This window comes from Pelophylax lessonae (genome assembly GCF_965119305.1).
Source record: "Pelophylax lessonae genome assembly, chromosome: 4".
In the NCBI taxonomy this organism is placed as follows: domain Eukaryota; kingdom Metazoa; phylum Chordata; class Amphibia; order Anura; family Ranidae; genus Pelophylax; species Pelophylax lessonae.
This window is the reverse complement of record NC_138771.1, coordinates 202,610,004-202,631,780: the sequence shown is the minus strand read 5'-3', so window position 1 is coordinate 202,631,780 and position 21,777 is coordinate 202,610,004. Positions and strand designations below refer to the sequence as shown.

The 21,777-nt window shown below is 40.9% G+C and overlaps 1 protein-coding gene across 5 annotated transcripts in view; it reads left to right on the top strand.

Annotated features, from left to right (window-relative positions):
• CELSR1 (cadherin EGF LAG seven-pass G-type receptor 1) overlaps positions 1–21,777 on the top strand; it is a 248,525-nt gene that overhangs the window by 118,371 nt on the left and 108,377 nt on the right. For all 5 annotated transcript variants that reach the window (XM_082257090.1, XM_082257088.1, XM_082257087.1 and 2 more), the window contains exons 3-4: positions 224–446; positions 7,554–7,669. In XM_082257090.1, the coding sequence (XP_082113216.1) occupies positions 224–446; positions 7,554–7,669 (339 nt within the window). The remainder of the gene's footprint in view (positions 1–223; positions 447–7,553; positions 7,670–21,777) is intronic.

Sequence of the window (21,777 nt, the reverse complement as noted above, 5' to 3'; positions counted from 1 at the left end):
TAGGTGCAGAATGAAAGAGAGTCGCATATATATATAAACTGATGCTATCTGATCTTCTATCCTAGTCCATGAGTATCCAAGAATATTGACACCTCAGTCATAAGCCATTAGCACTTATGCATAGGCCAGAGAGAATAATTATCATAAATATTATTTGTAAAGCTACAGGTTTGTGTATTTGTGGAATAGTATATTTAACTATTTTATATATTTTTTTTTATAGGGGAACACTGTGATGTGAGTTCACGTTCTGGACGTTGTGTACCTGGGATCTGCAAAAATGGTGGCACCTGTATTAACCTCCTTATTGGTGGTTTTAAGTGCAAGTGTCCCCCGGGAGAATTTGAGAAGCCATATTGTGAAATGACCACTAGAAGCTTTCCTCCGCAGTCCTTCGTTACATTCAAAGGATTAAGACAACGTTTCCATTTCACTGTCTCTCTCATGTAAGTATAATTATTGGATGACCACACTGACTTTAATTTAGTTATATTATGTGTATATATATATATATATATATATATATATATATATATATATATATATGGATACATAAAGAAAGGGGTACCCCCAATGGTTTGGGACTTTATATGCCACTAATGCACTGAAACTATTTAGACAAAACAATATATATGTATAAAAATGTCAGTTTTATTACAAAAAAAAAAAAAGAAAATCAAAAAACATTTACATTGAACGTTTGTATATACCCAGCAAGACGCTGAGTATACTCAGCGTCTTGCTGGGTTTATACAAACGTTCAATGTAAATGTTTTTTGACTTTTTTTTTTTGTAATAAAACTGACATTTTTATACATATATATTGTTTTGTCTAAATAGTTTCAGTGCATTAGTGGCATATAAAGTCCCAAACCTTTTGGGGTACTCCTTTCTTTCTGTATCCAATTATTGGGATGATGGCCACTTGCACTGGGTACTGAGCGATAGGATTCAACCATTTTCCATATATATATATATATATAATATATATATATATATATATATATATATAGATAGATAGATAGATAGATAGATAGGCCAGTCAGGCTTTTTTTGTTTTTTCCTAAGCTCTTAGTCTGTATTCAGAGCTTTCTTTAATTACATATAGGCCAATCAGGCATTTTTTGTTTTTTCCTAAACTCAGAGCTTTGCATTGCATGTCTGCACACGCCACGTGGTGGCCCTTTTGTTATGAATATGCTGCCAGTGTACCACAACAGACTTTAACGCACCTGCAACTTATTGTTTTCCCCAGCACACTGCAAAGTGCAGATGGATCACATCTGTGTGCCTTGTTATGGTGTTCTGGGTATGTGCATTGGGGTGCTTTTCATGGTATTTATGGTAATGTCTGATAGAATACGCATTTTACCATGCCTTACAATAATGCAAAAGGGTGAATCCAGCTTTGGAGCAATCCTGTCATAAATGTTAAACAAATTCTAATGGCACTGTTATCAGTTAGAGGAATGGTGGTTGCCGGAGCTTACTCCTAAAGTCAGGGAAGTCAAGTCCAATAACAAAGTTAAAATAGTTTTCAAAGGCTATATGAAGGAGCGATTTCTGGTAACCAGACACAAAAAACATGCATCTGGTGGTATCTACTTTTAAAGTGGAATTCCAGCCTCCCCCTTCTTGCTTACCTATCCTGCGTATAAAAAAAAAAAAAAAGTGTAAACTTGCCTATTTTTAGTCCAGTCCGGTCTGCTCTGGTCACTTGACCCCTCTGATCATGCTGCACTGTGTTGAGTGGCGGTTGCAGGTTAGAGGAGGGAGCAGTGACCATGGCTGGGACATGGGAGCCTCTAAATGCTGTCTCGGCTCCCATGAATTCCTAGTTTTTACTGAGCACTCCCTCTTCTCCCCTGCAGCTGCCATTCACTGACACAGGATCACGTGACCAGATTGGACTAGAAATAGGTAAGTATACACGGGGTTGGCAGAATAGATCGCAGGAGGGGGGACATTTTTAAGCATAGTAAGTGTTAGGCTGGAATTTCACTTTAAATGTTTAAAATCTAGGAGAGGTTACTTTTACTGCCACTGCAATACTACCAGTTGAGGTAACTGGAAAGTGTGTACTGTATGCAGTATATAGTAAGAATGCAATATTATAGCAAATATAGTTCAAAAAGCTCCATTCGCACCAGCACAATTTCTCCTGTGTTTGCTGTCCAATTGCAATTCACAATGATGGTAGTCACAATATTCTCTATGGTGGCCATTTATAACAACGAAACATGGTGCAGTGCGATTTTTGAAAAGGTGCAGGTGCATCTTTTGGTGCAGCTTAGTACTTTCTGGCCACGTAGAATTCAATAGAAGTGCATGAAAGTACACAAAAACACATGTAGGGTACATTTTTTTTTGATGCATGTTTAACAGCTGGTCTGTTCCTGCTACAAAAATAAAATGTATAAAGGAGAAAAAATGCATCAAAAACATATGTAAAAACACACCTAAAAGCAAGTAATGATGCAGCAGCACTGGTGTAAACTTAAGCCCGTGTGTATGCCAGCCAACCGGCTTCTGTCGGATGAGCATACTGGATAACCAGGAGCCAACCCCCTCCCAATCAGCGCTTTCAGCCAATGGCTGAGGGCAGTGATCAGAGTGTTCTTTGCCCAGCTCCTGTATGTTCTGAGGAGCTGGACAAACACCCAGTGATGTCAAAGGGTTATGAGGAGGTAATACTACAAAAAAGACATACTGTTTACAGACTACAAGTGACCACAATCTGAATATTGCCTAAAGTAATGTAATAAAGTATATCCCAAATTTTTTTAAAAAATCAGTCTGTCCCCTTCAAGATTAAGACTTTTCACATAGCAACAGAGAGCTGCCACAGCAATGCCCCACTCCAGCAGCTCTCTGTTGCCGACTGCGCTGCGATAAAATGCAGCATTTCTGCATTGTATTGCAGTATGTTGCATGGCAGCCCTAGGCTGTGTTGCAGTGTGAATGGGACACACAGGAAACTATTGTTTCCTGTACGTTTAATGCCAGGACAAGGCCATCCAGCGCCCACGGCAAGGATGTCAAACTGTGCCCCCCTTCCTTTTGGGTTACCTGCAATAAACTATTGCGCCAAGGGCAACCGTTCCTCCTGCCCACCCCTTGTGCCAGCCCTGTGTATGTTCATGTGATGACAGACCTATTGCTGTGCAGTAAGCGCTGGTTCACATACACGCGACGCTACTTCCCGGGGCGACCTCCGAGATCGCGGTGCGAGCAGCGCGCCGCGACCTCGGAGCGGCCGCCACGGACTTCATAACATTGAAGTCTATGGTGGTCGCCTCCTGGTCGCCCCAAAGAAGCTCCGGACCCTTTTTCTAAGTCGGAGCGACTTGTGTCGCTCCTATTAGAACGGGTCCGCAGCTTCCCTATGGGAGGCGACCTGTGAGGCGACCAGGTCGCCTCACAGGTCGCCTTAGTGTGAACGGGGGCTAAAACTTCTGTTAATGCATGTAGTATGAATTACCCCTTATTGTACACAAACATGATAATATACCATGATATCTAACGTCCTATTAGGACCCAAAGGACCCACTCGGCGCCCTATAAATGGGATCTTGGTATATGACCCTATTGTCAGCAAAAAAGTCCTATACCTCTGAAATAAACAATTTTAAATGGTTTTCTACGCTTTTCATACATTTGTGAAATGTTTGTAATATAAAAGTAGCGTGCAAACAGTATTTTTTTCTGAGTAGTAGTATTCAGTATTCACGGTAGACTTTTTGTTTCTGTGGAAATTTTGTAGGCAGTTTTTGGTAAAGTTAAGAGGAGGTACATAGTTTTTCTTTTGGTGCTCATAGGGAGGGGTTATAATGATGGCTGAGGGATATTAAAACACTACTAGGGAATTTTATGATGCTGCAGATGTTGACTGATGTTTCTTATGTCATTATTGTAAAACTGGTTAATGTCATCATATGGTTGAGATATACTGCAGTTTTTCTGGAGGTTATTTATTTTATGCTTGTGTTGGGCGTTCTTGTCAAACCAATCTCTTAACATTCTACGAGGAGGTGAGCTGTGAGCTAGATAGGGGGAGACCAGGGGATGTGGTGTACTTGGTTTTCGCTAAGGCATTTGATACAGTTCCCCATAAGCGCTTAATTTATAAAATAAGGTCTGCAGGTATCGACAGCAGGGTTTGCTCTTGGATACGGAACTGGCTAAAAGGCCGTGTCCAAAGGGTGGTAATAAACAGCGCATACTCAGACTGGTCTGAGGTAGTAAGCGGGGTGCCCCAGGGCTCAGTCCTGGGACCAACCTTGTTCAATTTATTCATAAACAGCATTGAGGACGGGATCAGGAGTTCGTTATCAGTTTTTGCAGATGACACAAAATTGGGCAGGGCAATAACTGCAAAATAAAAGAGTGGGCAACGACATGGCAAATGAGGTTTAACGTGGAGAAGTGTAAGGTTTTGCACTTGGGGACTAAAAACATAAAAGCACAATACACGTTAGGGGGGGGGAACCCTTGGGAGAATCAAAAATGGAGAAAGATCTGGGAGTCTTTGTTGATGATAGATTAGGCAACAGCATGCAATGTCAAGCGGCAGCTTGCAAAGCCAACAGAATATTAGCATGCATAAAGAAAGGGATGTATTCCAGAGATAAAACTATAATCCTTTCACTTTATAAAACTCTGGTCCGACCGCATCTGGAGTATTCTGTCCAGTTCTGGTCGCCAGTCCTCAGGAGGGATGTGTTGGAGCTGGAGAGAGTCCAGAGAAGGGCAACTAAACTAATTAGGGGATTGGAGGACCTTAACTACGAAGAGCGTCTGCAATCGCTTGATTTATTCTCCCTGGAGAAGAGATGCCTGAGGGGGGACATGATAGCAATTTATAAATATCTTAATGGGGATCTCAGCTTAGAAAAAAAGCTGTTCATTCGAAGGAATTGCATGAGGACTCGAGGACATACAATGCGATTAGAGGAGAAGCGTTTTAACCTCAGGCAACGAGGAGGGTTCTTTACTGTTAGGGCTACAAGATTGTGGAATTCTCTACCACAAGAGGGGGTTTCTGCGGGTAGTATGGTGGATTTCAAAAGACTCTTAGACTTACATCTCAAGGATCAGGACATTAAGGGCTATGTTAGATGATTACAGCCACACACACCTACACAGGTTGAACTGGATGGACTATTGTCTTCAACCTCACCTACTATGTAACTATGAGGATATCATGCCTTTTAAAACAATGTACACATTGCAGTTATGCCACAATGGGTATTTCGTTATTTAATGGTGCTTTGTAGTCCTCCGCTCTTTTAGAATCCTAGAACTAGCAATGTCAAGATTTTTTTCCCCCACACCTGAGGCATCTATTAGTTTGTGCTATTAGGTGAGAATTATTGGACTAGTTCACTCCACAATGCACTGTATCGGTTGTGGTGCATTGCCATTTTTTGTCAGTTGCCCAACAGTGCATGGTCTTTGTAACACACCACAACACACAGATGCTAATGTTCTCTGTGCTACCTTTTTTAAAACCATGCACGTCCTATTTTATTTTCTTGCACTGAGCCTAATAAAAAAAAAAAAAGAAAAAACAGATTGCCTAATACAATTTGCCGCAATACATAATACAGTAAACCCTCCTCCATTGCGGGGGTTATGTTCCGGACCCAGCCGCGAAAAGTGAAAATCCGCAAAATAGAAAAACCCTATTAAAATGCATTGTAGGCATGTTTTTTTTACTGTCACTGTACGTGTAAAAGCATTTTAAGGTCTTTAACTACCTCAATACTGGGCACTTAAACCCCCTTCCTTCCCAGACCAATTTTCAGCTTTTAGCGCTGTTGCAATTTGAATGACAATTGCGCGGTCATGCAACATTGTACCTAAACCAAATTTGTGTCATTTTTTCCCCACAAATAGAGCTTTCTTTTGGTGGTATTTGATCACCGTCAGGTTTTTTCTTTTTTGGTGCACAAATAAAAAAAGACTGAAAAGTTTGAAAAAAAAAACATTTTTTTTGTTTAGGTTATAAAATTTTGTAAATAGATATGTTTTTTTCCTGCACTGATGAGCACTGATGATGCCGCACTGATGGGCACTGATGGGGGGCACTGATGGGGGGCACTGATGGTGTGGCACTGATGGGGTGGCACTGATGGGGTGGCACTGATATGCAGCACTGATGGGCACTGATAGGTAGCACTGATATGCAGCACTGATGGGCACTGATATGTGGCACTGATAGATAGCACTGATATGCAGCGCTGATGGGCACTGATAGGCAGCGCTGATGGGCACTGATAGGCAGCGCTGATGGGCACTGATAGGCAGCGCTGATGGGCACTGATAGGCAGCGCTGATGGGCACTGATAGGCAGCGCTGATGGGCACTGATTGGTGGCACTGATGGGCACTGATAGGTGGCACTGTTGGGCGGCACTGATCGGCACTGATCGGGGGCACTGATCGGCACTGATCGGGGGCACTGATGGGCACTGATAGGCAGCACTGGTGGGCAAAAATGGGCACTGGTGGGCGTCACTGATAGATGGCATTGGTGGGCAACACTGATAGGGAGGGCACTGGGGGGCTCTCTGAGCCCTGCTTGCCATCCCTGGTGGCCATAGTGGGCATCCCTGGTGGCTTAGTGGCACCCCTCCCCCCCCCCCCCCCCCCAGGGCTGCACTGGTAATCAATGTTCTGATTACCAGCACAGACCCCCCCTGTGATCAGTGAGTAATTAGAAATACTCACTGATCACCCCCGCAGCAGCACCGATCATCCCTCTTCTTCTCACTGACAGGATCTGTCAGGGGGAGAAGAGATCGAAGCCGTTACAACGGCTCTATTTACATTACATGACGGCTGTGATTGGACACAGCCGTCGTGTGCTCAGGAGGGCCAATCACAGGGCCCTCCTGCCGAATGATGTTGCTCTGTGTCCGAGGGACACAGGCACATCAAGATCGCGCCGCTGCGCGTGCCCGCGGCGGCGCGATCTCTCTCCTTCTGAAGGACGTTCCGAAACGTCCATTCAGAAGGACGAGACTCCCGCCCGGCCGTATATGTACTATGGCCGGGTGGGAGGTAGTTAAACACACTTTTAAAACAATAGAAACTCATTTAAACACATAAAAGATACTGATAGACATAGCAAGAGCTATGGAAAACACATAAATATTTCATTTTTAATGATTTATATAGTAAAATAACATTACAAAAAAACCGCAATATACCGGGACCGCAAAAACTGAACCGCGATGGAGCGGGGGATTACTGTATTACACTTGTGTTTCACCAGTCACCATACTGCGTTGTGGAGGTGTTAATGGGTTCTTACTTTTAAAACAGGATGACAGGTTAACTTTATAAATGACTGTGGGATCTGTAAGTCATGTGTAACAAAGTATGAATTCCTGTGTCTCTTCCTAGCTTTCCAACTTCTTTGCTAATAAAAGTTTCAAGTTTGTGAAACTGACACTTTTGTATAGTTTTTCTTTTTGTTACGGACTGTCTGACTTTTGACCTTTTACTGTGTCATTGGATGTAAAGAATGTTGTGGCCTTTGTGTTGCAGGTTTGCTACGAGGGAGCGGAATGCTCTGATACTTTACAATGGCAGGTTTAATGAAAAGCACGATTTCATTGCACTGGAAATAATCGAGGAGCAAATCCAACTGACTTTCTCAGCAGGTACATACACTTTATTCCAACATTTTCCAGGCTTGTGTGAAGGTTTGCTGCACAGGTTCTGCTTCCAACTGAATTTTTCCAATTTTATGTAGACCTTTAGGGACCCATAACAAGCAGCCAATCCTGTCATTTTACTTTGCACTATAAAACTGACAGCAAATGTTTGCATGGTTGCTGTGGGGACATCGCCATTTTCATGAGATTTGTCATTTTATGTATTGAAGGACAAGAATAATACAGGTATGGGTGTGAATACCCACAATTTTCACAATGAGTATTGCAATTGTTAAGAACCCAAAATAATACATTCTACATTATTAGTATATAACAGACTTTATTATTATTGTTATGCAGTGTTGGAGAACTTTCAATAAGTAGGTTTGTGTTTTTTATGGTAAATCAATAATTTATTATTTATTATTATTATTATTATTATTTCAGGTACTCATATAGCACTGTCAATTTACGCAGCGCTTTACAAAATACATTGTACATTCACATCAGTCCCTGCCCTCAAGGAGCTTACAATCTAAGGTCCCTAACTCACATACATACACAGTAGGGCCATTTTTTTTTTTTTATACAGGATCCAGTTAACCTACCAGCATGTCTTTGGTAATTCATTTCTTTCTGTCTTACTACTTGTTTTTTTAAATTTAATTTTAAAATATTGCCAATAAGTCAATATTTTTAAATTAAACTAAAGATTATTTATCAGTTATTGCTGGTTCCTTATCTGTCGAATAAGAAAGTACAGATAAAGGCTGTTTTGAATAAAGTAAAAGTTATAACCTCTGTCAGGTTTTTTTTTTTTTTTTTCCCATCTGTGTCCCTTTTACAGATTTCCCTTCATTTCCTTTCCCATAGCCGGAAGTGGAAGTGAGAGGAAATCCCTCTAAAACGAGGGAATCCCTAGTTTCACTAGAATGAATGTCCCTACTGGAAGCCTTCTTTTCCTGTTCTGATGATGATCCAAAATTTTAGGATTTTATTTCACACTCTGTGATAAGGGCAAACAAGACCAATAGAGAAAGGTGAATCTCCCTAATGGGGACACAGGCAGCAATAAAATCCTGACAAGATTTGTAACCCTCCATTACTCTGTCTAAAAAAAAAAAAAAATTGCCTTTAGTTCTACTTTATTGATGGTAAACCTGCACATATTTTGACCTTAACATATAAAACCCTGTCACTGAGAAATTAGAGAATCGATATCAAATTAGACTGCGTTTTTTAATTCCAAATGTAAGTAGCTATTATTGGCAGGTCACCACTGTACAATGAAGGCTATTATGATCAGAATAAGCTACTTTACTGTGTCAGAGTTATAACCGCAGTTAACGGCAGATTAGTCTATATAAGTGCAACATAGCTAAGTAGCCTCTGGAATTTGTTACAGCTACATTACCATCATTTTTGCTAAGGCATGATTAACATTTATTAAAAAGTATGTTTTTGTGATTATATATACTGTGTGTGTAAATATATATATATATATATATGTATATGTGTGTGTGTATGTATATGTGTGTGTATGTTTCATATATATATATGTGTGTGTGTATATATATATATATATATATATATATATATATATATATATATATATATATATATATATATATGATGTGTGTGTGTGTGTATGTATGTATGTATGTATGTATGTGTATGTTTATATAATATAATGTATGTGTTTGAGGAAGCAGGTTTTTGTCACTCAGCTAAGTGAGAGATTGTATATATTAAATATTATTGTTAATACATAAGAGTGTCAGTGATGTTGTACTTAAGTACTGTTGCTCCGTACATGACCCCTCTCATTATTTGCCTACTACATCAATGTGAAAGTGATTATCTAAATATTGTCAGCACTCTTGCTAAGTGACATGGCCCGGCTGTAAGGATAAAATAAACACATGGTACAGGTGTCATGCAGCCTTTTACATTGCGTTCTAAATGCACATCTCTTAATGCAGTATTAAATCCAGAAGCAAACCTTTATTATATTGCAGTTTACCATTTAGATGGTACCGATTAGATGTGACGGCTGCATTTGTTTTTTATTCTATTTTCATCTGGTTATCTGGCCTGTTGTTTATCAAAAGAACAAGCTCTCCAGTAGAATGTATCAGTTGCAGTGATGAGATAAAACATTTAAAGTAGAACTTTTTTTTTTTCTTTTTGGATAGAGCAAGGAAGGGGTATAACCCCCGTCAGATTTGTTTTTTTTTCACCATGTGTGTCGGATTGCAGAGATTTCCCTTCACTTCCTGTCCCATAGCCAAACGGGAAGTGAGAATATCCCTGCAAATTAGAGGAATTCCTTGGGGTCTCCCAGGTTACCAGAAGTAGTGTCCCCATTGGAAGATTTCCCCTCTATTACTTTTCTGGGGACAACCCAAAATTTGGGATTTTTCTTTTACTTTTAATGGTAAACAGGACAAATAGGGTAAATCTCTCTAACAGGGACACAGGCAGCAATAAAAACTAACAAGCGTTCGAATTCCTCTCCACTCTATCCAAAACTAAAAAAGAAAGTTTGCCCATAGTTATATTTTACCACTAGCAGGAGTGCTTACAAGGATTAGATTTTTATTTATTTATGTAAAACCTTTATTCCAGAAGGAAAAAAAACTGTTTACCGTACTTATAAAGTGTTAGAACTTCTAATTTATTTAAATCAGACAGGTATGTCCATACATACAAAACGGAAAAACAATTAAAGAAAAAGGTAATTGAAGTACATTCAGTCAAATTGTATTCCACTTAACCTGCATGCAATCAATATATCTGAAATCCAAATGGCCCCAGCGAACTTGTAGGCCAACCTGACCTTATATGCAGTTTTTTGTTCGTGTTTAGAATTCTTTATTTAAATCAGAAAGTTATATTCATACATACAGAATAAGATCAAGGCAATTATAAAGTATTAGCAGCATTTATGGTAATAAGGGCATACTTAAAGTAGTAGGATATAGTTTCTATTTTTGGCACCTGCAAGGTAAAGCAATAATGTGCTAGTATGCATTGTATATTAGCACATTATGTGAAACATACTCTAGAAGATGGGTGTCCAACCTGCAGCCCTCCAGCCGTTGTGGAACTAAAAGTCCCATGAGGCATTGCAAGGCTAGTCCCTTGAGGCATTGCAAGGCTAACGGTTGCAAACATGGCTCCCAAAGGCAGAGGCATGATGGGACTTGTAGTTTTGCAACACCTGGAGGGTCGCAGGTTGGACACCCATGCTCTAGAGCAAAGCCCTTCCAGCGGCGAGCGGCCACCGCTGACAAGGCTTCCATCTTTACCTGTCTTTCTTCTGGGTTTGCGGACTCCGTCTACGGATGACGTTCTTATAGGACCCAGGAGTCCCAGTGTCATCTGCTCTAAAAAAGCGCCATCCTGAGAAATAGGAAGACTCTTCTTCGGAATAGCACCCCCCCGGGCTCCTTGGATGTTGGGCATAGAAGTTTCCACTGTACCTTGCGTACAGCTGGGTGTGAGTGATGAGGTATTCAATCCTAGTTTAGGGGCCTTAGCCACATGAGAGGCTTGTGTATTATGATGTGTACCTGTAGGGGGGTCTCTTTCCTCATCTTTTCTTTTATCGTGTCTTGTTCTATTGGTTCTATCTTTGTGTGCATTCCAAAAATTTGATGACGTAGAAGACGCCGCTGAGGAATCTGACCAATTAACATCCTCCCTGTTCTGTTGGGTAGGGGTTCTGGGTCTATTATATCTATTAGAATTTCTTTCCCATCCGTAGGCTCTGCCTGATCTAAAGGCCAGTTGGTCTCTATTCATTTTTTTTATCTTTTCTTTTAATGATTTCCCCACTATATTTCTCAACCGCATTTTTGATCTCTAAAGACCTCCTAAATTAGCCTTTCTTAACGTTTTCAACACAGAGGAACCCTTGAAATAATTTTCAGGTCTCATGGAATCCCTGCTAAAAATGACTATATTGTACTCATGGTACATTAGTGTGGTGGTCAGTGGGATGAATGCTCCTTACACTTGTGGACATTGGGAAGCATTAACTTCTTCCAGATAACTAAAAAGATCAATGGTGTCAGGGGAACTTATCTGAGAGTCAGAAATTGCTAAAGGAACACCTAGCAACCTCTGGAGGAACCCTAGGATTCCACTGAACCCTGGTTGAGAACCACTGTCGTAAATGGTGCACGTTGAGGAGATATTTACAGTACATATAGGTAAGCCCCCTTATTGCAGGCTTACCTGTAGGTACGAATTATGCATTGGCGTTTACTTACACTTTAAGGCATCAGATTTGTTCCCCCATATGCATGCACATACTATGGAAATGTAGAAGAACATGTATAGAACTAATAAAAAAGATAAACATTCCTGTTTGTGTTTTTTTTTTAGATTGTACAGAAAAATATAAAAATGTACAGTTCTGTTTTAAAAATTAAAATATTTTACACCTTGAGCCATTACCACCACCAATGTACTGTTTATTAGAAATTATTAATGTATTAAACATTTTTACTACTATTCAGTAACCTCACAATATGTGTATTTACTGGTCATATAGTGACACACATAGTTACACCCTTGCAATATCTGTAACTGTTCCTGACAATTGCATAGCGAGTGCGGTTATTAGGTATGAGCAATGTCTGACATGTGCGTAGTAAACTCCTCTTCCTTTGAATGATCTGTAAATATATGAACTCCCTTTGTAATAAGCTGTGTGTACATTCACACAGGGGCTACTCTAAAGAACGCTACAAATCTGTCTTCGACTTGGGTCTCGGTTTTTCTGCTTCTACTGCTTTCCGTCATAATATTTAGACAACGTCTTATTCCATGCCATGTCAAGAAGCTCTTCGTTTCATATAATGTCTTTGTGAATGTTCTAATTACAGAGAGCGTTTCTCACACGCGGCGCTGCATACATCCTGCTTTTTGCAAGTCTTGGCAAACCTGGTTAATATATATATTCTTCACATGCTTTCTGTCGCATTACGCTCTATAGCGCTCTACAAGTCGTCTTGCTATACCATAGCTTTGTCAATTAGTAGGGATTATCTGAGCTTTCTTTAACTTCTCTATAAAGGTGCTGCCATATTGTATTGTGAGTGGCTTGCATCAGGCTTTATGGGCGGGTTAACATGTAGAAGCTTGTGTCTGGTTGTGTCTGGTTTTGCAAGACCCTAGGGATAATATGACACATCTATCTATTGCTGGTTGTAAATTAATTTTTTGGTATTTCATGTCTAAGCCAGGACTCCCATTGCTTTCTTGGAATTAGTTAGAAGCTTGTTACCATAAAGGGTGTGTGAGAATCAGCCTGGATACATTGTTACAGGATCCCATAGCTGACATAAGTCGCTTGTTCACATGTTTGGATTTGGTGTTTGGATGCTAATGTGGAGGCGTAGGACTTGAAAGGGCCTAGCTCCAGAAATGTGAAGGTAGAAAAACTGGGTGGGGCAAAATCAACTGCTATTACTTACAAATCCAGTTGAATCTGAAATACTTGAGAGAACCCACAAAATAAACTCCACCCCTTTTTTTTTTTTAACACCTTTTAATATGCCTTTCCATCATCTTCCATTTATAAATCATGTTTTATTTATAGAAGCTGAAGTACGGCTTCTATAAATGGAGAAGCTGAGCGGAAAAGGAAGGCAGAGTACCTGTCAAAGCGCCCTCAGTTCTGTTAACCTCTGCTGCACCTCAGGATTACAGAATAGGGGTTAGAGGGGGATTGGAGGAGGAAGAATTCAAGGAAACCTGGAGCCAGAAGCACAAGGGGCACATCAGATTGGTAGTACAGTCGTGCTCAAAGGTTTGCATCCACTGGCAGAAATCATGACATTTTGGCATTGATATTGAAAATATGACTGATCATGCCTAAAAACTGTCTTTTATTTCAGGATAGTTTGCTCCTTTCTAAATCATATTAATAAAAAATATCTCCTAAATGGCCCTGATCAAAAGTTTGCATATCCTTGAATGTTTGGCCTTGTTGGTACAGACACAAGGTGACACACAGGTTAAAATGGCAATTTATCCCTTTCGCTGCCAGGCCCTGCGCTCCACTTTTAGGCCTCATGCACACAGGGCATGAAAAAAAAGAGCTGCAGAGCCACTACCAATGCCAGTAAAGCAGCTGTAAAAACGTGCTGTTAGTAGCTTTTTCAATTGGCGTTAATGGGTGTTTCGCTTTGTTGGCTTTTAGTAGCAATTTTCTGCCGCTATTCAAAATCAGTGGTGGCCTATGAGCCGTATTTGATACAGCTTTAAGCCCATTGATTTGAATAGAAGTCACATCCAAGTCAAATCACAATGATCCAACTTGTGGTGCAACTTGCGCTCTGAGGATCTTGAGGGGTAACTCCATGCCAAAATTGAAAAAAAAGGCGTGGGGTACCCCCCCCCCCCTGAAATCCAGACCAAAATCCATACCAGACCCTTATCCAAGCATGCAGCCCGGCAGGTCACAGGTCAGGAAAGGGGAGGGGACGACCAAGGTGACGAACTCAGCTGGCCGGACCATTTTTGCAATTTTTTCTTCGCTTTTTTTTATTTTTCCCTTCTAGCTTTCAGAGTTTGTAAAAGAGCCACCAAATCATATATTTTCTGAAAGGACATGACCAGTAGAATGAAAGGAATGTGCCATGGATTTTTAAGGCCCTGCTGTATTTGCGCACCTGTTTATCAACACAGTATTTTTGCTAAAAATACACTAAAATTATTATTAGCAGATAAAAACACAGCACATTTTACAAAATTCCTGCTAAATATAAAAGCTTAACCTGTATTGAGTTAATAAATAACAAATATTTGTAAATTTCAAATTGCGCCTTTTTGTGAAATGGTGAAAATCGAACGTACACAAAAATGTAAATATCCAAATTTCTCTAAAAATCTGAAGGTTTTAATTTTTCACTTCCAGCTTTCAGAGTTCAAAAAGATCCCCCAAACCATATATTTTCTGAGAGCACATGGCCTGTAGAATAAAAAGGTGCTACTGATTTTTAAGTCCATGCGATTTTAACACAAGTGTTTAGCAAAACAATATTTTTGCTAAAAATACACTAAAAATCATTTTTAGCAGATACACACACAGCAAATTTCACAAAATTCCTGCTAAATCCCTACTAAATATAAAAGTCTAACTTGTGTTCAGTTAATAAAAAACAAATGTTTGTCAATTTTAAATTGAGCCTTCAGAAATGGTGAAACTCAAATGTATGATTTCTTAAAAAATCTGGAGGTTTTAATTTTCCACTTACAGCTTTCAGAGTTTATAAAAGACCCCCCAAACCATATATTTTCTGAAAGCACGTGACCTGTAGAATAAAAAAAAGATTCTACTGATTTTTAAGGCCCTGCAAAATTCGCGCAAATGTTTATCAAATCAATATTTTAGCTAAAAAATACACAAATTATTATTAGCAGATACAAACACTGCAATTTTCACAACATTCCTGCTAAATTCTTACTAAATATAAAAGTTTAACCTGTATTGAGTTAATACATACCAACTATTTTTTAACTTCAAATGGCACCTTTTTGCAAAATGGTGAAAATTGTACATACGCACACACTTCTCTAAACTCCTGGAGGTTTTCATTTTTTACTTAAAACTTTCAGAGTTTGTTAAAGACCCAACTTGTAGCGATGCCGTCCGCCAAACACTGCACATTTATTTCAACGAGGAAACGCCACAACTGCCCTGCAACCTTGTGCAGTGCATGCGATTGACATGCATTTTTTGGTAAGATGGGGTTACATAGTTACATAGTAGGTGAGGTTGAATAAAGACAATAGTCCATCCAGTTCAACCTGTGTAGGTGTGTGTGACTGTAATCATCTAACATAGCCCTTTATCTCCTGATCCTTGAGATGTAAGTCTAAGAGTCTTTTGAAAGTCACCATACTACCCGCAGAAACCACCTCTTGTGGTAGACAATTCCACAATCTTGTAGCCCTAACAGTAAAGAACCCCCCACGTTGCCTGAGGTTAAAACGCTTCTCCTCTAATCGCATTGTATGTCCTCGAGTCCTCATGCAATTCCTTCGAATGAACAGCTTTTTTTCTAAGCTGAGATCCCCATTAAGATATTTATAAATTGCTATCATGTCCCCTCTCAGACGTCTCTTCTCCAGGGAAAATAAATCGAGCGATTGCAGCCGCTCTTCATAGGTAAGGTCCTCCAATCCCCTAATTAGTTTAGTTGCCCTTCTCTGGACTCTCTCCAGCTCCAACACATCCCTCCTGAGGACTGGCGACCAGAACTGGACAGAATACTCCAGATGCGGTCGGACCAGAGTTTTATAAAGTGGAAGGATTATAGTCTTATCTCTGGAATACATCCCTTTCTTTATGCATGCTAATATTCTGTTGGCTTTGGAAGCTGCCGCTTGGCATTGCATGCTGTTGCCTAATCTATCATCAACCAAGACTCCCAGATCTTTCTCCATTTTTGAGTCCCCCAAGGGTTCCCCTCCTAACATGTATTGTGTTTTTATGTTTTTGGTCCCCAAGTGCAAAACCTTACACTTCTCCACATTAAACCTCATTTGCCATGTCGTTGCCCACTCCGTAATTTTGTCCAGGTCATTCTGTAGGATATCTGCTTCATGCTGTGCAGTTATTGCCCTGGCCAATTTTGTGTCATCTGCAAAAATTGATAACGAACTACTGATCCCGTCCTCAATGCTGTTTATGAATAAATTGAACAAGGTTGGTCCCAGGACTGAGCCCTGGGGCACCCCGCTTACTACCTCAGCCCAGTCTGAGTATGCGCTGTTTATTACCACCCTTTGGACACGGCCTTTTAGCCAGTTCCGTATCCAAGAGCAAACCCTGCTGTCGATACCTGCAGACCTTATTTTATAAATTAAGCGCTTGTGGGAAACTGTATCAAACGCCTTAGCGAAATCCAAGTACACCACATCCACTGGTCTGCCCCTATCTAGCTCACAGCTCACTTCCTCGTAGAATGCTAAGAGATTGGTTTGACAAGAACGCCCATTTGTAAACCCGTGTTGGTTACTACTGATGATGTTGTTGTCTTTAGCATACTCTACGATATAGTCCCTTATCATCCCCTCCAGAAGTTTACATACTATTGATGTCAAACTGACAGGCCTATAATTTCCCGGGATATGTCTCTGGCCCTTTTTGAATATCGGAATCACGTTAGCCTTCCTCCAATCCCCTGGTACATCTCCTGTCCTAATACTGTCAGCAAAGATTAGGAACAGTGGTCTAGATATAACCATACTGAGTTCCTTGAGCACTCTTGGATGTACGCCATCCGGGCCTGGTGATTTGTTTGTGTTAAGTTTATCCAGTCTTTCCCTGATTTCCCCCTCTGTTAGCCATAGTGGCAAGTCCTGTGTATTACTACTAACCATACAGTCATGGTCAGTGTACCCCTCCTTTTCCTGCGTAAAGACTGACGAGAAAAAAGCATTCAGCACGGTTGCTTTTTCAGTGTCCTCTGTAACCATCCTCCCATCATCGTTAATTATGTGTGCAATATGCTCTGCCCTAGTTTTTTTGCTGTTGATATATTTAAAGAATTTCTTTGGGTTTTTTTTACTATCCTCCGCTATTTGTCTTAAACAGGAAGTGGAGGAGGCATCGCAATACTTCCTCTCCGCCTATCAGTAGCCACTGGAGTGCGATTTGACACATAGTAAACACAGTTTACCAAATGTCAGTGATTAAAGAATACAGGAGCGATCGGTACTTATAGCTGACTGTATTTCAGGAAAGGAAGGGGCCAGTAAAACACATGTTTACCACCTCCGGCGAGGGAGGGTGGAAGGAGAGCCGGCTAGCAGCAGGGGTGCCTGAGCTTTGAGGAGGCTGGGGACACTGAAGGGGAGTCAGAAAGCAGGGGGGTGGTTAACATGTGTTTACCAGCCCCCCTCCCTCCCTCAATCCTCCCAGATCTGTCAGAGGTTGCTCCATGCTGACAGATCTGTGAGATGCAGCCGACGGAGGAGGGTGGGACAGCCATGTAGAGCGGCAGGGGCGCCCGAACATCGAAGAAGCGGGGTACACTGCAGAGGGGTCAGAAAGCGGGGGGGGGTAAACATGTTTGCCAACCCCCCTCCCTCAATCAAGCCTCACAGATCTGTCAGCAGCTGCTCCATGCTGACAGATCTGTGAGCAGCAGCCGCAGGATAGGTGGAAGGACATAAAAATGCTGGGGATCACTGAAGGGGGGGGGGGGGTAGGAAAGCCAGGGGTATATTTTTTTTTTTTTAATCGATCCCCCTGTGGCTGAGCATAGAAAGCTGGCAGGAGGGCAGAGGAGGGAAGCAGACAAAAGCAGATGTAGGTGGGGGGGTGGGTGATGGGGCACAGTGAAGCAGCAGCGGGGGGGGGGGGTGCCATTTCGGGTAAAAAGCTCTGATCAGTGGCTTATCAGCCACTGGCTCTATATCTGTTCCAAGTATTTATACTAACCAGACTACAGTAAAAATTTCCCACGAGTAAACCTGGCTGGACAATTCAATGTGGGAATATGGTGAAAGATATAATAAGCATAGGTTACGAACATTCAGTAAGAAAAACTTGTCAGAATGATCAATAGATCCAGAAGTATAGGCAGTAGAAATTATATGTAAATTCCTACGTTTCCTGCTATGTGCCTGCCATCATTCCACAATGGTCCTCTAATGGGATCAGGAGAGATCCTCAGCAGTAAGAAGGGTGTGGGATAATCTTGACTTTTTATAACAAGCCAAGATTTACATATAAGGTTATCTAAATCTAATGATTGTTTTTGGTGATTTGTTGTTTTGATGTGTAATCTCCACTTTTTTATTATGTGCTCACTTTAAATTGTCCCAGATTGTGAAAGGTCATCATAATATTGGGAAGAAGCTTAGCTTTTGACTGCAGATATGAATTCATGTACAGTAATTAAGAATAATGATAAGGTAGATCAAATAATAACACCTGGTGCTCCATAATGTTATATTAAAGAATTAAAATAATGTTTTAATAAAGAAAAATGTTGCATTCTGACTTTCCCAAGCTATTGAAATCTGTACTCCAGACACAAAAGTTTTCATTTAAATGTATTCCTCAAAAACCACAGAGGATATAAACCTTCTGTGGCTATTGTGGATAACACCAAACACCTTGGAAACCTGGACATACCATGTAAATGGGGTAGTGACACCATCACTGTGCTACACCTATCCTGTGCAGAGGGGCCCAGCAAGCTTGCATGCTATAGGCTGCCTGTAGAGAAGTACAGGAGGGGGCGGGTACAAGACCAAAGACAGGACTCTTCTGCACAGTCTCACACTGGATTACTGAACACATCTGGAAGGAATACACAAAGTGCACCAAGATTTATTAAAGAACTTTCCTATCTCTAACATTTAGACAATATTTGCTCATCTGTCCCAGAGTTTAGCTCTATTTCATGTCAGTGGGCACACTGTTATTAGTTCCAGGCTTTAGGAATTTATAGTAGTCTACATTTTACATTTCTCGTCCCTTTGATAAAAATATGCTGAACATTTTTTTGAGAACTGTTAGTCTTCACTTTATAAATATTTGTCACAGCAGCATGCCCTAACTATACCATTATGGATTTGCAGTGCACTAAGTAGAGTACAAGCAAAGACCATGAAAAGCTCTGAGCCCTTGTTGAAGTACAGGGTTCTCTATGTACAGGGGGTTCTCTATGTACAGGGGGTTCTCTATGTACAGGGGGTTCTCTATGTACAGGGGGTTCTCTATGTACAGGGGGTTCTCTATGTACAGGAATCTCTATGTACAGGGGGTTCTCTATGTACAGGGGGTTCTCTATGTACAGGGTTCTCTATGTACAGGGTTCTCTATGTACAGGGTTCTCTATGTACAGGGGGTTCTCTATGTACAGGGGGTTCTCTATGTACAGGGATCTCTATGTACAGGGATCTCTATGTACAGGGATCTCTATGTACAGGGTTCTCTATGTACAGGGTTCTCTATGTACAGGGATCTCTATGTACAGGGTTCTCTATGTACAGGGTTCTCTATGTACAGGGTTCTCTATGTACAGGGTTCTCTATGTACAGGGTTCTCTATGTACAGGGGGTTCTCTATGTACAGGGGGTTCTCTATGTACAGGGATCTCTATGTACAGGGATCTCTATGTACAGGGGGTTCTCTATGTACAGGGATCTCTATGTACAGGGATCTCTATGTACAGGGTTCTCTATGCACAGGGTTCTCTGTGTACAGGGTTCTCTGTGTACAGGGTTCTCTGTGTACAGGGTTCTCTGTGTACAGGTTTCTCTGTGTACAGGGATCTCTGTGTACAGGGATCTCTGTGTACAGGGATCTCTGTGTACAGGGATCTCTATGTACAGGGTTCTCTGTGTACAGGGTTCTCTGTGTACAGGGATCTCTGTGTACAGGGATCTCTGTGTACAGGGATCTCTGTGTACAGGGATCTCTGTGCACAGGGATCTCTGTGCACAGGGATCTCTGTGCACAGGGATCTCTGTGCACAGGGATCTCTGTGCACAGGGATCTCTGTGCACAGGGATCTCTGTGTACAGGGATCTCTATGTTCAGACTCACAAATATTGTCAGTAAACAAAAGTGTTGGATGCATCTTGTGACTTTCTTCCTTTTTGTCAGCTGGAAGAAAGAGATGAACCAGCCAGGATGACCTGACCTGAGTTATGAGACTTCAGTTTACATAGTATATGGCGTATAGTAAAAAAGAGAGCTTGTTATCTCAGCATATAAATGTGTCTCGCCCTCAGGTGTGTATCATATAAAACCCAAGTGAGAGGCTGGCTAAATGTGTTTGACTTTCAGAAAGCCTTGCCTTTATTTACCCGTATTTCTAAGGTTCAGTAAATGTTTGTTTTGCAGTAGTTATTCACCTGCAGAACATACTTTTAAACTATTTGATTTGGACAATCTCTTCCAAGCATTCAGTTGTGTGCAGAAGGAACTTTTATTTTTCATGTGCTTTTTTTCCTGCTGTCTTTTACCTGGCGTGGGTGTGTATGTATGTATGTGTGTGTGTGTGTGTGTGTGTGTGTGTGTGTGTATATATGTGTATATATATATATATATGTATGTGATGCAGGTGCATCTCAAAAAATTTGAAATCATCAAAAAGTTTATTTTAGTAATTCAATTAAAAAAGTAAAACTCATATATTATATAGATTCATTACACACACAGTGATATATTTCAAGCATATCTTTATCTTTAAAAATTTGAATAGTACAGAAGACCAAAAAAATAAATACAGAAATGTTGGCTTACTAAAAAAAATTATCCATGTACAGTATAGTATGCACTCAATACTTGGCAGGGCTCCTTTTGCATGAATTACTGCATCAATGCGGCATGGCATGGAGGTGATCAGCCTGTGGCACTGCCGAGGTGTTATGGAAGCCCAAGTTGCTTTGATAATGGCTTTCAGCTCATCTGCATTGTTGGTTCTGGTGTCTCCCATCTTCCTCTTGACAATAGCAACAGATTCTCTATGGGGGTTTAGGTCAGGCGAGTTTGCTGGCCAATCAAACACAGTAATACCATGATCAATAAACCAGGCATTGGTAATTTTGGCAGTGTGTGGAGGTGCCAAGTCCTGCAGGAAAATGAAATCAGCATCTCCATAAAGTTGGTCAGCAGAGGGAAGCAAGAAGTGCTCTAGAATTATCTGGTAGAGCCCTGCGCTGCGGTGAATTTGGACTTGATAAAACACAGTGGACAAGTGCCAGCAGATGACCTGGCCCCCCTAATCATCACTGACTGTGGAAAAGTTTGCATTTAAATTGGATGATTTAGGGAGCCATGTTATCTTCCGGTGTCCTGCACTACTTTTGGGTGAAGTCGGAGCGACTTGCATTGACTTCTATTATGAGAAGTCGTTTGCAAGCCGCTATGAAGTCGTGCTGCACTGGGCGACTTCAAAGTCGCCCAAAGTCGGGGCGACTTTGAGTCGTGGTAGTGTGAACCGGCTCTTAGTGGTGGCCTGAATTAATTTGTTCAAAGATGGATACAAATACAAAGTCAGCTATAGAAATGGAATTTATCTTTATAAAGAGCGGCCTATCATACTGCCAATGTTTGTGCTGCAAGGACAAAT